The sequence below is a fragment of the Tursiops truncatus genome, chromosome 12 (genome assembly GCF_011762595.2).
Source record: "Tursiops truncatus isolate mTurTru1 chromosome 12, mTurTru1.mat.Y, whole genome shotgun sequence".
In the NCBI taxonomy this organism is placed as follows: domain Eukaryota; kingdom Metazoa; phylum Chordata; class Mammalia; order Artiodactyla; family Delphinidae; genus Tursiops; species Tursiops truncatus.
Window position 1 is genome coordinate 88,420,641 of NC_047045.1, and position 16,346 is coordinate 88,436,986.

The 16,346-nt window shown below is 47.7% G+C and overlaps 1 protein-coding gene across 3 annotated transcripts in view; it reads right to left on the minus strand.

The window, feature by feature from the left end:
- Positions 1-6,597: 6,597 nt before the first annotated feature.
- The window catches only part of THBS2 (thrombospondin 2), a 28,105-nt gene continuing 18,356 nt past the window's right edge, over positions 6,598-16,346 (minus strand). For all 3 annotated transcript variants that reach the window (XM_004323609.4, XM_033836603.2, XM_033836604.2), the window contains 8 exons: positions 15,785-15,944; positions 14,225-14,343; positions 13,392-13,626; positions 11,861-12,088; positions 11,114-11,385; positions 10,474-10,571; positions 9,214-9,353; positions 6,598-8,349 (listed from right to left, as the gene is read on the minus strand). In XM_004323609.4, coding sequence (XP_004323657.3) covers positions 8,342-8,349; positions 9,214-9,353; positions 10,474-10,571; positions 11,114-11,385; positions 11,861-12,088; positions 13,392-13,626; positions 14,225-14,343; positions 15,785-15,944 — 1,260 coding nt within the window. In that variant the 3' untranslated portion in view covers positions 6,598-8,341. The remainder of the gene's footprint in view (positions 8,350-9,213; positions 9,354-10,473; positions 10,572-11,113; positions 11,386-11,860; positions 12,089-13,391; positions 13,627-14,224; positions 14,344-15,784; positions 15,945-16,346) is intronic.

Sequence of the window (16,346 nt, forward strand, 5' to 3'; positions counted from 1 at the left end):
TGGGTGCCCTGGCTCCAGAGTGTTTCCAGCTCCGAAGTCACCAGGGGTTAGCAGGAAGGGGACACAGGCGGGCCTGGGAGGAAGAGGGACCAGAGGTAAAGTGCAAGACCCCCAGAGAGGGCGGAGGGCGGAGGGCGGCTCGGAGACATCGTGCCAGCTTCGCCCTGTCCTGGTCTATGTGCATCCACCTAAGTTCTCACCCGACCGTTCATTTACCACGTGCTACAGCTATGGCCGTATTCTCACCCGACCAGTTCTCACCTGACCGTTCATTTACTACGTGCTACAGCTATGATCGTGTTCTCACCCGACCGTTCATTTACTATGTGCTACAGCTATGATCGTGTTCTCACCCGACCGTTCATTTACTACGTGCTACAGCTATGATCGTGTTCTCACTTGACCGTTCATTTACGACGTGCTACAGCTATGATCGTGTTCTCACCCGACCGTTCATTTACTACGTGCTACAGCTATGATCGTGTTCTCACCTGACCGCTCATTTATTACGTGCTACAGCTATGATCGTGTTCTCACCCGACCGTTCATTTACTACGTGCTACAGCTATGGCCGTGTTCTCACCTGACCGTTCATTTACCATGTGCTACAGTTATGATCGTGTAGTTCCCATTTTTACATTAAGGTGAGATTCGTGTCACATAAAACTAACCAGGTTCAAGTGTACAATTCAGGGGCATTTAGCGCACCCACAATGTTGTAAGACTATCACCTCTGTTTAGTTCTGGAACGTTTTTATCTCCATGAAAGAAACTCTTGTACCCATTAAACAGTCACCCCCATTCCCTCCTGCCCCAGGCTCCCGTCACCACGAATCTGCTTCATGTCTCTACAGAGTTACCTATTCTGAATATTTCAAATAAATGGAATCATACAATATGTACCCTTTTGCACCTGGCTTCCTCGATATTCAGCATAATATTACTTAGGTCGAACCGTGTCATAGCAGGAGTCAGAGCTTCAAACCTTTAAGGCTGAATAATATTCCTTTGTCTGGAATCCATTCATCTGTGATGGGCATTTGGGCGGCTTCCAGGTTTTGGCTGTTATGAGTAGTGATGCCAAGAGTATGCATGACATGTCCTTGTGTGCGTTCTTGTTTTCAGTCGTCTCGGGTTTATACCCAGGAGAGGACGTGCTGGGTCACCTGACGTCCCTGTGCTTCACTTCTGGAGGAGCCTCCAGCTGTCTCCCACAGCGGCCGACCCGCTTTACAGCCACGGCAGCGACACGCTGGGGCTCCAGCTTCTCCGCATGTCCTCGCCGGCACCTGTCCTTTGCATTATTATAGTGGGTGCGAGGTGGTACCGCGTGGTGGTTCCTCTGGTGACTGATGTTGAGCAACGTTTCGCGTACCTGATGGCCATTTCTGTGTCTTTAGAGAAACATCTCTTCAAAGTCACTGCCCACTTTTTATTGTTTCCTTTTTTTTTTTTTTTTTTTTTTGCCTTTTGTTTTGGGGTTAGAAGAATTCTTTATATATTCTAGACACCAGACCCTTAGCAGATCTATGATTTCTAAATATTTTCTCCCCTTCAGTAGATTGTCTTTTTACTTTCCTCGCAAGGTTCTTTGATACAGAAATGTTTTTAATTTGATGGTCTCCAGTTTATCTGCGACTTTTTTTTTTTCTTGTGGCTCACGCTTTTGGTGTCTTATTTAAGAATCTGTTCCCAAATCCAAGGTCATGATGATTTATACATGTTTTTGTCTGAGACTTTGGTAGTTTTACCTCTTATATTTAGGTTGTTGACCCATTTTAAGTTAAGTTTTGTACATGGAGTGAACTAGGAGTCAACTTTATTCTTTTGCACGTGGAGATCCATTTGTTGAAGAGACTGTTCCTTCCTCACTGACAATCTCAGGACCCTTGTTGAAAACCAACTGGCCGTGAATGTCTGGGTTTATTTCCAGACTCTGTTCCAGTCTATTGGTCTATGTGTCCGGCCCAGTGCAACACCACACTGTTTTGAACACTGTACCTTTGTAGTATGACTGGAAATCAGGAAGTGTGAGTCCTCCAACTTTGTTTTTATTTTTCAATTTTGTGTTGGCAATTCAGAGCCCTTGCAAACCCATAATGAATTTGAGGATCATCTTTTCCACTTCTGCAAATAAAAAATTGTTGGAATTTTGATAGGGATTGAACTGAACCTGTAGTTTGCATTGCATAGTATCACTGTCCTAACAGTGTTAAATCTTGCAGTCTATAAACGTGAGATGTCTTGACATTAATTTAGGTTTTTGTTAATTTTTTCACAATGTTTTGCACTTTTTATTATACAAGTCTTTCACCTTTTGGTTGAATTTAGTTCTAGGTACTTTATTGTTTCAAATGCTATTGCAAATGAAATAGTTTTCTTAATTTTATTTTCATATTACTTCTTGCTGGTGTATAGAAACACAACTGATTTTGTGTGTTGATCTTGTACTCTTCAACTTTGCTGAATTCCCCTTTTTTCCTCCAACTTTATTGAGATATAACTGATACCTTTAAACATTGTTTTAAGTTTAAGTTGTACCCCCATATCCATTAGGGTTTTGTACACCCATATCCATTTTTTAAATCCCCCAACCCATTAAGAAAGAAAGAGCTTGGGAATTAAAAATAGAAATTACCTATGAATGAGATATGATGGCATTCCAGTAACGGATTTTAGAGTAGTCTGATATTGTATTCTTTATCAAACAACATGCAACAGCCCCAAAGGATAATCAGCTACATGAATATGTTTAAGAAACTGCCAGGATGGACCATGTGAACAAGTCTCCTTGCCCAATTATTTAGGACCCGAGATTTGATCAATCTGGGGTTGCATGTCCTATTCCGGAACTGGCTCGGCTCACCACAGCATGGTGAAGGTCACTCCTCCCCAACATAGCAAGAAACTCCAGAGTCTGGTAGAATCCTCCTGACGCTAGTCTCCTAATTCATCCTTCCACAGCAGCTGAAACCTTTAGCTGAAGTGCCAATGATTCTTGTGTGCAAGATGGTAATTTCTAAAGAAACGGCTCCTTACGGAGAGGCTGTATCTTCATGAGGCGTGTGTGTGTGTGTGTGTGTGTGTGTGTGTGTGTGTGTGTGTGTACAATATTAAATATATGTCATTAAATATTTTTAATATATTCATGCATGCTATATTAAGTGTATATGAATATGTTTTGTATATACAGATATATATCTTGTTTAATAAGTGTAATTTATTCCTGAAACCATATTAAAGAAAAATAATTCAAATTTTTTTAATTGAACTATAGTTGATTTACAATGTTGTGTTAGTTTCAGGTGTATAGCAAAGTGATTCAGACCTTTTCAGATTCTTTTCCATTATAAGTTATTATAAGATATTGAATATAACTCCCTGTGTTAACCCTTGTGCTTTATCTGTCTTATATATAGTGGTGTGTGTCTGTTAATCCCATACTCCTAATTTGTCCTCCCACCCCCTTTCCCTTTTGGTAACCATAGTTTTATGTTCTATGTCTGTGAGTCTGTTTCAGTTTTGTAAATAAGTTCATTTGTATTAGTTTTTAGGTTCCACATATAACGGATATCATATGATATTTGTCTTTCTCTGTGTGACTTACTTCACTTTTAGTGTGATTATCTCTAGGTCCATCCATGTTGCTCATCATTTGAAAGTTTAAATGGGAAGAATTACATGCATTCTATCCCAACCCAGGATAACTAAACAATGTTCACAGGTAGAAAAATAAATCCACTGAAAACAAAACACATTTATATAAATAATAAACAACAATTTGAAAGTAAATTACTAGTACACAAAACGAAGTGCGGTCAGGTATTAAGGACTACCCTTTTTTCCTCTCCCTACACTACGTTTTTCAAAAATCAGCCCTCTGGGTGCAGACAGCTGTCTTGCAGTCAGACTATCTTCTTACCATGAGGCTGTAGCCCAGAAGAGGCCCCTCTGGGCAAAAAAGGCTGACCTCCCAAGAGCCTGGGGTCTGGGAACAGAGCCGGTGGCCAGGGTCTGAGATGCTGTGGGTGGGTGTTCCCCACCATCGGGTCCCGTCCGCACTCAGGCGCTTACATAAGCGTGTTCGCTGGGATGGCCTCTGACCGAAGCTGTTGTGTCAATGGTGTGGAGAATGTGTCTTTCCTGGAAATGTCAGAATCCCACTTCTCACGTGTAGTTGGTGTGTTTCGTGTGTTTCGTAGCCACTCTACGAAGAAGTGACGACTGAACGTGGTCCAAGTTTCCAGGCCTCCTTACGGCTGAGGGACCTAAGCTGGAAGGCAGTCGGGGAGGCCAGCCTATAATCTCAGGCCCCCTGCCCTGGTGACCGGGGCCCCGCATGGCCTCCACGGGGCTCAGGGCCTCCTCCATGTCCACCACTCAGGCGGCCACACACAGGGGACCCTGGACGGCAAGGACCCGCGTGGGGCGAGCTCAGCCAGGGTCAGACATGGAGGCGAGGCCCGGATGTCTTGGCAGGAATTCTGCGGCTTCCCCGAAGCTGAGGCCCCTACTGCCCAGCCAGGAGTCTCTGTCACCTCTGCACTCCTGCCCTCTTCCAAGTCACTCCCCTGGGAGCGGGGGCCTGGGCTTGGCCAGGCCCAGACGGCCCCGCTGTTCCCTCCTCTTGCCCCGGGATTCCAGGCCGTGGTCTGTGGGGTCCAGATGAGGATCCTTTAGTCCTTAGCAGAGCCTTGCAGGCATCCGTGATTGCATGACCGGGGCTATGGAGCTGTCGGGTGGCAGCTCCTACAAGTCCCCTAAGCCCACGGACCACTCCGCTCCCGTGGCCAAAACGCCGCTTTGTGAAGCTCAGACTAAGTGAGCAAAACCTGCCTGAGACGTTTCGACCCACAGCGACCCCCGGGCAGTGCGAGAGGCTGGCAGCCGGGGGTGGCGGAGGGGCACTGCCTCCACTCTGGACCCTCAGCCGCTGCAGACTCCACGCTCCCTGGCTGCGGTGCCGTGGGAGGGCGAGCTGGCCTCTGGACCCCTCGGACGCCTGCACCTCGGGCTGGATCCCCCCGTTCAGATCACCCCCAGCTCCCCTAGATAATGGCTCATGGAGCGCGGCCTGAAGGTGCACAGCTGGGGCAGGGCGGGGCTTTTTGTCTCTTCTTTCAGGAACAGTGACTGTGCACAGTTTTACGGCGTGTGTTAGAACCTCACACAGAAGGAAAAGACACTCCACAGAGCTGCCCCACGCGTGGGCCACCTAGTCCCCCGTTAGGCCACAGACACTAAAAATTAGTTCTGGGACTACCAGGACGCTGACAGGGAGTCTGTCAGAAACTTGTATTTTCAATAAACTTCCCCCAAAATCTGAATGTGTGAAAACTGTATCGCGTTTTAATGTCCTGACTTCTCAGCATCGTTGCTAACATATGATACACTTGCTGTTTCACCAGCGAAGTGCACGTTAGGGTCTCCCAGTGGCTCCGTGACCCACAGTCCAACCCTCACCCTTCTCCTTATATCTCCTTGTTTCTAAACTTCTCAAAGGCCTCTTGGGTCACTTCTGCAGGTCTAGTCTCTTACTCTATCTCCATGTCCCCAAGTCCCTCCGTTCTCAACCCCAATCAAGGCCAGGTCCTTCAGCTCCATCCCGCCCCCTCAGGAGGCCTTCCCTAGATCTTGTCGCTTCCCTGGCAGACTCCTTCCAGCCTATTTCAGCCAAACACGCTTGTTTTCCCCTCTGTCTCTCCGCTCCCCCTGCATCTCTCGCTCTCACGTTTCCCCTATAATTGACGCCACCGTAACGCTCAGAAGTCCCGAGAGCAGTGGGGCAGCCAGAGACACCGCGGGCCGCCCTGTGGCTCTCCTCCCATCACTGGGCAGCTGGTTTGTTGTCCACGTGATGTCATGATCTGACACGTGTCCCACCGAGTCCTCTGCTGCTTCTCGCTCCGGCTTGGAACGAGACTGGATCATGGGAAGCACCGCTTGTATTGATGAGGGGCCCCTTGTGTTGCCCCCGTTTTCTGAGTCATCTCAGTGGTGCTGACGCTCTCTGCACTGCTCTGTCCCCTGTCGGACAGCAAGAAGCAGCCGGAGGATGGATTTCCTAAGGTCGTGTCATAGCGCGTGACCCGGGCGGCTCCACAAACCGTGATGAGACCTGCCTTAAACAGCTTCTTTCCGTGAAGACCCCAAACGGCATCTCAGCCTGAAAAGCGCACGAGGAAGAACTGTCACGGAGGAGGCTGTCCCTGGCCCAGGAGGCAAGGCATCAGCCGGGGCCCCTCTCCTCCCCCCCGGCAGGAGCCCTGCTAGCTCTTTAAAAAAGGGAGAGAGATTCATTTATAGAAAACCTTTTTACAGTTTATTTCCTGTGATGAATCTTTAAAGTATAAAAATGAGTCTCTAGCTAAATGCAGGGTTTCAGTGGTGAAATTCTGACCATGTGAACAAATAAATAAATAGTTACAGTCTTTGTCAAAACAGAAGAGTTTCATCCATCTGTACGAGAAGTTTGTTTTTAAAAAAAAAACATAAATAATTTACAAAAAAATATGGTACATTCTAAGTATTCACATCATCATCGTCCCAACGCCACCGTGCTGTTCAGGCAAACACCACCGACACAGGAAGCCTACACGCTCTTCACAATCGTTACATTTAATGAAGTTCCCAACACGTCCTTGTCTTGGGAATACAGTTCCACCAAAAAAAGTAAAAAGTGCAGCAAAATGAAAAGTAAAATCAACCTCAAAGGAAGCAACAAATGCAACTTTATCAGACACACGAGCAAATGAAAACAAAGTCATGGAGCCGCTCCCTACTTGACAGAGGAGTGAAGTCGCTGTTAACAGGAAGAGAACAGTTTGTCCGCATCAGACCAACAAGACAAAGTCTTCTTCCTAAACCCCTATGTGGAGTGAGATTAACGAATAGTTTTTGCAGAAACGTCATGCAACTTAAAGCAAAAAATAAATCAGACCTGTGTGTATTACTATATGACTGATTCAGGGGTATGTCTGCCGAGACAACGCTGGTTTACCCTCGGCATTCCAAGTCTTTAAAATCCTATGTACAGCAGATAACACTAAAAAATACTGAATTAAAGTCACCGGCAACAGTATATATTAAGGTTCCATTATAAACTCTTCATTATTATTTATTTATTCTATTACATTTTGCAGCATGTTTTATGATGACAACATAGTATTATAAAGTCTTGTATTTTGAAGATATTTTGCTGTAACTGTATCTTTATATTATATGCTAGTTATATGTTTACTTTTAGATATTATACTTACATAAGTGCTACTTGTCATATTTAAAATAAGTTATTGGTGAACGGAACTGCATTCTATATTCACTTAATAAATATTAGCACAACATTTATAACTGGAACCTTAATGGAATGTGTTACCAAGTTAGGTAAAAGCAATCGTCCATAGTTTCAAAGCCTAGAATAGGGATTAGATGCCAAAATGCATTTGCTGATTTTTTCGCCTGCTGACTCTTCCCCAGCAGCTTGGAAAGGAGCTCCAGCAGGGATTCTAGGGATCAGACTTCGGAACCAAGTGACCACTGGCCACGAGTTCTCTCAGGTCCACAATGGCTGGAGGGGCGAACCACGGTGACAGCACTTCCCTAGGTTAAACCCTCACATAGACGAGGCTTTGCCAGGCCCACGTCTGCACCCACATTAGAGCCATTTTGCAAGGATATTCCTTCTTTGATGAGACAGCATCAATGAGGGCTTCCATTGTAGGACAAGAGAGTGGGGGAGGGGTATTCATTCATTCCCATAATTATTTTTGATGTTCCAATTAGTTACTTGACATCCCACATATGTGACTGGTATCTCCTGACCTCTTTCCGAAAATGGCATTATTCAGACTTGAGTTGACTCTTCTTTATAATTGACCTAACAGGATTTGGGTGCTCTTGCACCAAACTTAAGGCACTGGAAGTAGTGTAGCAATATTAAGCATAAATGCTTAATTTATGATAATTGCTTATACACAATATTCCCTTCAGCTCCATATACACATAAATAAAATAAGTACTTACATTTCATATGTAAACGTCATTCTTTTTAAACACACAAGAGAAAACAATGTAATACCATGCTCGATTTTCACTCCACATAAAGTCTCATGGATCATCAAACTGTCTTTCCTGTAGTGGGTTGATGTTCATCTTTTGTTTCCATTAATATTCATCCTCTGAAGGCACGTGGGCTTGGGTTGATGACAGGAGGTGAAGAACCACTCAAGGTTGGGGTCAAGGACAGGAGGTCTGCTAGAGAGAAGCTGGGAACACTGGGATGGACTGAGGTGTCTGGGTAACGGCGTCTACAGTACTTTGCTGGAAATACAGCAAATCTTGTTCAGACATCTGCAAAACACAGTGAACAGAATTTGGGAGATTGGACCATGCATTTTGTTTTGCTTTATTTTGTTTAACTATAACATAAAAATCACTATTTCTATTTTTAAAAAAAAGGTTTCCACAATATGGATGGATGTGTGAATGGTTGAATGAATGGATGGATGGTGGATGGATGGATGGATAAATGGAAGGATGGATAGATGGATGGATAGGTGGATAAATGGATGGAAGGATGGATGGATGGATGGATGGGTGGATGGATGGAACGAAGGATAGGGAAAAGAACACTTTACCAGAATCAAGAAGACAAATCAACATTCTTGTGTGATTTTTGAGAAGTATCTCTGAACCTTACTTACCTTATCTGTAGAATAGGGATATTTTCATATCTACATGAAGACACAGGCTTAGACCACATAGAAGCCAAGTTCCCTTCCAGATCTATAATATTTTGATTCAAATATGCTCCTAGAGTGATAACTAAAGAGAACCTTTCCCCCCATCCTTCCTTCCTTCTTTCCTTCCTTCCTTTCTTTCTTTTATTCTAGCAAAGATAGCAATCTAAAATGCCATTAAGAGCCCAGAAGGTGTAGAAAATATAAAAAGCTATGGGATAGAGTAGAGTGGGACACGTAGAGCCTGTGAATAACTTAAAAGTGTTTGTCTTACCAACGACATTCACATTGAATTTAAAACAAACAAACTGACAGACAAAACCAACTCAAGCTGACCAAAACAAGACATCTGCCTGGCAGGCCGCCAGCTTATTTCCCTGATGTGTAGCTTTTGTAAGAAGAAAAGTAAAGTATGTGTTCCTTCCCCATCCCCTGTGCCACTCACGGCCGCAGTGAATAATGTTCTCACACCCACCTCTGCATTCATATTTCAGGTCCGAGAAGTAGACCATTTCTTGAGAGAAGACAAACAGACCCAGCCGCCCACCAGCGTAGGTTTGGTCATAGATGGGTCCTGAGTCCGCCATGACCTGTTTTCCTTCATGCACTAAGACTCTGAAAACAGGAAAAAAGGAGAAAGAAAGAGAATGTCAGCTCTTTGAAGCACATTCACCAGAGGGCAGGAGGTCAGCCTTCTCCTCACGAGGCTGGCCAAGAGTAACACAGCACCACCCCAGAGCCCTCCTTCTTCCCTATGACTCACTGACCATCACCCACCCCAGCATCCAAGTTGTCTCCACCTTCAGGAGCCAGGAAGAGTTTAGTGGAGTCAGGAGGCCCCTCCCTCTGCCTAACCCTAGCTCTAAGCCTCCCCCGTGTCAGCAAGCTCCTGGCCTTCACACTGCACTGAAGCCACGAGCTCACCTGCTTCCGCCCCACAAACTGTGAGCTGTGCGATAGCAAGGACCAGGCTCCACCCTACACGTACAGATGCACTAAAGCTTCCCTGGTAGGAGAGGAGTGAACAAACAAGGACACTCCACAGAAACAGCACACCCCTGGCACCAGCCTGAGCCTCCCCTTCTAAGATGTGCTTATTGGCACTGAGGACGCGCACACACTCCTGGTGAAGAATCGGACTGGCTCATGCTCTTAGTGACTAAGTTTAACTTTGCAAAAACTTTAAATTTAAATCATCCGTGTTTCGTTTTATAAAATTAGAAATTGTCTCAGCTTAAAAAAAAAAAAGTTGATGACAAATGCTGTCATGCCAGGAGAACAAAATGCTGTTGGACTGATTTGTCAAAGTTTTGTTTAAGATGTGTTTTAAATTCAGCCATTCACAATATCAGAAATAAATAGGAACCTGTGCACCAAAGAAATCACATGCTAATTCACAAAGATGCAGTTATTTTAACTGCACCTTCCCTCCCATGCCCATAATGTTCATTAGGAGGAGAGATGCTTATCACTTTCTGGGTTATTTTAACAAGTTTGATTTTTCTTCTCTTCAACAGTTTTGTTTTTGCTTTTTTAAAAAACGTGAAGAAGATGCTGGACAGAAAAGAGAAGGCACTTAAAGTGGAAGAATCCAGGGAACAGCATACAAGTTAGAATCCACTTTGGCTTATTCATCTGTTAATGTTCTAACTTGCCATCCAGTGGAAGGATGTTCTTGGAATGTGAAAATTACTTGGTAGAAATACAGCCGCTACTGAGCTACCCTCTCACCTACCTTATGTAACCTGTCTTAGGTCTGTGGGTCAGATGCCACCTGTAGGCAGTGTAGTCCTTCCAGCCAATATTTTTGGGGTCATGCCATAACGTGCGAACCTGAGGAAAAACATCACTTGTGAGTATAATTGGCACCCTGAGTCTTAACCACAGTTTTATGGCACAAGGGGGGGAGATAAAAACAGTACTCTGCTAAGTAATCCCGATGGCCCCTGCTGCCACATCTACCTCCGATATATTTCATATTATAAATCTCTAGCATGAGCAAAACCCACTGACAGGGAACAACGTAGTTCAGCGCAAAGAGCACAGGCACTTGGGCCGAGTCACAGATTCTCTACTTCCTCAACGTGGGACCTTGGGCAAAACACTTAAACTCTTGAAACCCTGTGTTCCCTTTTTCTATAAGGGAGTACGCCTATGTTTCATGTGCAAGAGGATTACCAATTGTGTTTATAAAACCACCAGGCATGGCATCTTTAATAAGCGAGGTATCCGATAAAAGATTATTCACAGCACCGTGACTTGAGGTAAAATGAACAAAAACCGAGGTGGGGGTACTTTTGCAATGGGGCAGGTACTGCTCTCCTGAAAGCTCACAGCAGCTGCCGGCCTCGGTCAGAAGAGACCGTCCTCCTCACCTGTCCCTCTGTGTTCCCCGTGTGCCACAGGGCATTCCTCAGGTGCTCGCCTGTCCCCGTGGTGGAGTTCACCACCTTGAGGGACACCCCTGAGTAGCCGTACGCCCGGGTGGGCTGGTCTTCCCAGTACGTCTGAGTGACCTGCTTCCACATCACCACGTAGAAGCGGCTGCTGGACTGGTAGCCAAAGACGAAGCCAGCATAGTCGTCATCCCGGTCCGTGTTGACGTAGAATGTGCCGCTGAAGTCGACTGACCCAAATTCATCGAAACCTGGGGGCCAAAGGGAACATTTGGTCACAAAACCAGGTCAGAAACAGCCTTTTAGGAAATTACTGGATGAGCCCTGGGACCACTGGACGCAGGTGGAAAGAGGCTCTCCTCTTCCATCTACCTCAAGGTCTGCTCCTGTGGGATTAAACACTTGTGGAATTTACTCTTTTTCGATCCCACTTACAGAGTCATGGCAGGGCTTCACCACCCTAGGCAATAATTTACAGACCCAGTCCATAAAGTGAAATGGCTTGCTGAATATTAAATCGCGGAGAATCTGGAGAGGCAAATAAGTGCTTCCCCAAGTTCTCCCGTCAAAAATATGTAGGCAGATGGCTTTACAAACCAAGGGAGGATGGGGGCTACCAGAAAGATCCACTGCTGCCGTCCACTCGGTTTTAAAGGGTAGCGCATGTGCTCCGTGGGCACCTTGCAGGCAGGAACCGCCAGGGGTGGTGCGTATTCTAAGGCTCACCAACAGCGATGCCAGGGTCGGAGTTGGCCGTCTGCACCAGCTCTTTGCCTTGATGGCGAATGACCCAGTTGGGATCGATCTGAGTGGTACCCTTGGGGTCCAGGTGGACCATCTGGAAGTTCCGGAAGTCCGTCTCACTGATGGCGTGGTTCTCAGGACACACGTCGTCAATATCGGGGATGTTGTCGTTGTCAAAGTCGTCTTTGCAGGCATCACCACGCCCATCACCTGTCACCAAGGACAAGCAGAGAAACACGCAAAGTAAGGGGTTGCTGTCCGCCTCTCCGTGTCTGAGAAAACTTAGCACATGATTCTCTGAAAATTCAAGGTTAGGTGCTTGGCAAGACCTGGACCTGCCTTCCTGGACCAGTGCCTGTAATCTCTGACATTTCACCCCAGTGCTGTGAGGAGTCTGGTGCTCTTTTCAAAACGTTGCTGTGATAAGCCCTGCAGCAAAGCACGCCCTAATCCAGTTCCTGGAGAGTCACTTCTCACTTCCTTCTGAACTTGAAACTGGGGGTACCAAACCTGAACGCTGCCAAGTGAAGTCAAGCTGAATTTCCAGCTTTTTCTCTGATAGTCTCCAGAACCTCTACTATTACCTAAATCACCCCTGCCTGCAATCTGTTTGGCACTGAAAGCAGAACCCCTTCATGAAAAATGATTTCCCTAGGGAGATGTGGACTTCTGTTTTTTGGAAGCATCTTGTCAAATTTTCTAATGAGGTGGGGATGTGGCCATGGGGCTGCGGACCAGCCTGGCACAGAGAGATGCCTGCTGAGACCTTCACAGCCATGCAGTTCATGGTAATAGTGATGAACCAGATGACCACTTAGCACTGCAATTAGGCCATTGCAGTGCCTACTGCTTGAGAAGGAGGAAAAGATACCAAGTTCAACCGAATTTCCATCACATCCTTCAAACCATCCTTCAGTTCTGTTCAGTAACACACATCCACGCACTGGGTGACAGGCACACAATCACGCAAAAAGGAGCTTCCAAAACCCCTAAGACACCCCTGAGCACGCCAGCCTTGCCTCCGTCCCAACCTCCCTCCTGGTAAAAGGCTGCTCGGTAGCCAGCAGGCGCCCCCTGCCCCACTGTGGGGACTGAAGCCGTCTGTCCTCTTGTCAAGAATGAGCTCTGTGCTGCTCTTGGGATGGGGGTGGGGGTGGTCCTTGGAGCTACCCTTCAGTCAGTGAGTCTCCATGTGCCTCTGGGTCGTGTGGGCTCAAACACCCCACACCCCATCTCATCCACAGTGGATGTGTACCCCCCAGGCAGCACCCGGGTCAGCCGGGATTGCACCCACAGGCTCCAGCAGATGCCAGAGGACAGCCAAGCCACCACCGAGCCCAGCGGTGCACCTGCCACATTACCTGCCACGCTACCCGAGACTCCTGCCCCCTCCGGATCCTGTGCTCATGGACCACTTACTCACGTCAGCAGTCGGGCTACGTACTTCTTTCTCCCGGCATTTCGCGCTCCCGCAACCTCTCTGCCCCTGCGGGGCGGCTGTCACAGGACCTACCGTCTGAGTCCTCCTGGTTGGAGTTGGCCACAAGCCGGCAGTTGTCCCTGTCGTCGGGGATGCCGTCGTTGTCGTCGTCCGAGTCACAGGCGTCCCCCTTGCCGTCGTGGTCATGGTCGGCCTGGTTGGCGTTGGAGATGTAGGGGCAGTTGTCCTGGTTGTTTTGGTGTCCGTCCTCGTCGATGTCCTCATTGTTGTCACACTGGTCACCCACGAGGTCGTTGTCTACGTCGGTCTGGAAGACAGAGTTCGGGGACAGCAGCAGTGAGCATCCAACCGGTGAAGCAGATGCCAGGCTGAAAGTCTCCGAGGGCGCGTGGCCGGTACCACCTTACCCCCGACGTGAGCCGTGACCGCAGAGAGGAAATGGTCTCTCTCCATCCTAACCCACCTCCCTACGGGGATTCACTTTCTTTAAGGAAGACTGGAAAGAATGAGCTGCAACAGAATCAAGTCCTTTCTGACAACCTCTGCTGCAACACGTTCTAGGGACTACATCCGTATGTTACGTTCTCACCGTGTCTTCCAAAGGCACAACTGGAAAAGCAGCCAATTCCTATGTTTGCATCAGGGAAATACGGAGATAATTAGATGAAGACTCTCTCCTTTCAGACAGTGGGACAAAGGCACCCACTCATCTGGCCAGTGGCCACGGAGATACGAGTCATGCTCAGACCTGAGTTCAATGTTTTCAATCACAGTGATTGAAAAGCCTGTGCTGTCGCGTCCTGACAGGTGGATGAAAAGCTGCAAAGCCGCGCCCGTTCTGTGACGGAGAAGCCCCTCCGCCCCCGCTGCTCTTAGCCACACCTGGTCAGTCGCCGGCCAGTTACCTGGTCTGGGTTGTGCACCAGGGGGCAGTTGTCGCAGTGATCGCCCACGCCGTCCCCGTCGGTGTCCCTCTGGTCAGTGTTGTAGACGTAGGGACAGTTGTCTCGCTCATTGAAGACATCTGTAGGATTCAGGGGGAAAACAGAAGCAAACGGAGTTTAGAAAAGGCACGTTGCTTTTCCTATCTCAGTAAGCAACGTACGGCCAAACTTTTGTTTAATAAAAAAATGATAAAATGTAAAGATTACTAGATTCATGGCAGATTTCCCATTAAACTGAAAATTCCCTTAGTTTGAAGCAGAACCAACTCTCGGAGGTTTCTGGATGACAATACACACGGAGGGCTGACGAGTGAGTCATCACAGCGTAAACATCGGAGTCCTCACGCGGACTGTTTGCCCTAACGTCCATTCAGAAAATTGGCATCGCGCTCCTAGGACCTGATCAGCTTCCGGGGCCCCACAGCCTCATCTGTTCCCTACGTTAGCAGGAAAATAACAATGGCAGAGACTGACAGGGGGGTTAGCTATAGTGCCTTACACCCAGAAATCTGAAAATAGATAATGAATTTCATCAACTTTGGGGTTACGAAAACTGAGTTAACAGTAATCAGGCTCGAAGGGCAAAGCAAAACCTCACAAATCAGTGAGTCAGCAGGAAAGCTTGAGCCAGGCTAGGCGGCTGTCTTATCCTGGCAGATGGTGGGAGGCAGGGGGCGAGGCAGTGAGAAAGGACCCCTGAGATATGCAGGGGGTCAGACCTCACAGACGGAGGACCGGAGGAGACGCCCGGCTGCTGGAAAGCCGTAGAAAGCAGCACGGCCGGACGCTGTCTTGGTGCCGGTGGAAGCTGGTCAGTGTGATGTCAAGTTACACCAAGAAAGTAGCCAGGAGACAAACGCAGGTTGGGGTGGGAGGGCGGAGTCAGAGGGAGTGGGTGTGAGTCTGTCCCAGCTGCTCCCTGAGCGTCAGACGCCCAGGGCGAGGCTGTGCTGTGAGGTGTGGAGCTCGTGCCCGCGGCACTGGCATCCAGGGTTAAATAGCCGGGCGGTGTCGCATGTTTCTGAAGTCCGAGGGTACCGGCAACCCCTCGGGGAGGCTTTGCAGTGAATGATTCAATGAATGGCCAGAAATACAGCGTGGAGGGAACAAAGCTGTCCTCAGGCCTTTCTCAGAAGCACGGTTGGGTCAGGACAGGGTACTGGGTTCCTGGGGCTGTGAACGGACGTGGACCTGGGAGAAGACACCAGGACTGGCCACAAGGACATGGGACAAGAGCTCAGGGCCAGGAAAGGAAGATGCCAAACGTGTAGTTTTCCAAAGGGGGAAACTAGGCCGGCGACCTGAGACCAGCGTCCTGAGGCCGGCAACCCCTTCCAGGACCCCACGGGGACAGGGGCCGAAAGAGGCCGGGACCCTATGAGCAAAGCGCCGTGGATCGTGTCGTCTCATGTCAGTGCACAGGGGAAGCTGGGCTTATGCAGTAACAGAATAAAGCACGGAGCCCGGGACCACCGCCGACCGTGAGCCCTGAAGCCCGTCGGGAGGACGCGCGGGACTGACCGTCCCCATCGATGTCCACGGAGCAGGCGTCGCCCTCCCCGTTGCTGTCCGTGTCGATCTGCGCCGGGTTGTGCACGTAGGGGCAGTTGTCACAGCGGTCCCCAACCTCGTCTTTGTCGTAGTCGAACTGACGTGGGTTGAAGACAAGCTGGCAGTTGTCCTAGAGAGAAAGTGAGGGAAGAATTTGAGAAATAGGGGCATTTGTTGAATTGCTTATAGAATGGCTTAGCACTTACAGGCTATGTATTCAGAGTAGATCAAGATGATCAAGGTAGCGATAAAGTACCTTGGCCAAGGTAGCCATTGCTGACACTTTTTTGATATCAAATCATTTGATAATTATTTATGCATCTGCCCCTATGAAAAATTTTGATATTTTCTATAGTAAAGGTGACCTAGCACATATTTCATGGTGAGGATAGAAACATAAACGTCAAGGGAATGAACGAATGAATGAGTTAACGGATCGATCGGTGGAAGCCAGACGCAGTAAGCCTGTGAATAAGAAGTTAGCCTCTGTCTCTGCTAGCGCTGAATTACGGACTAACGTGTCAGAGCACTT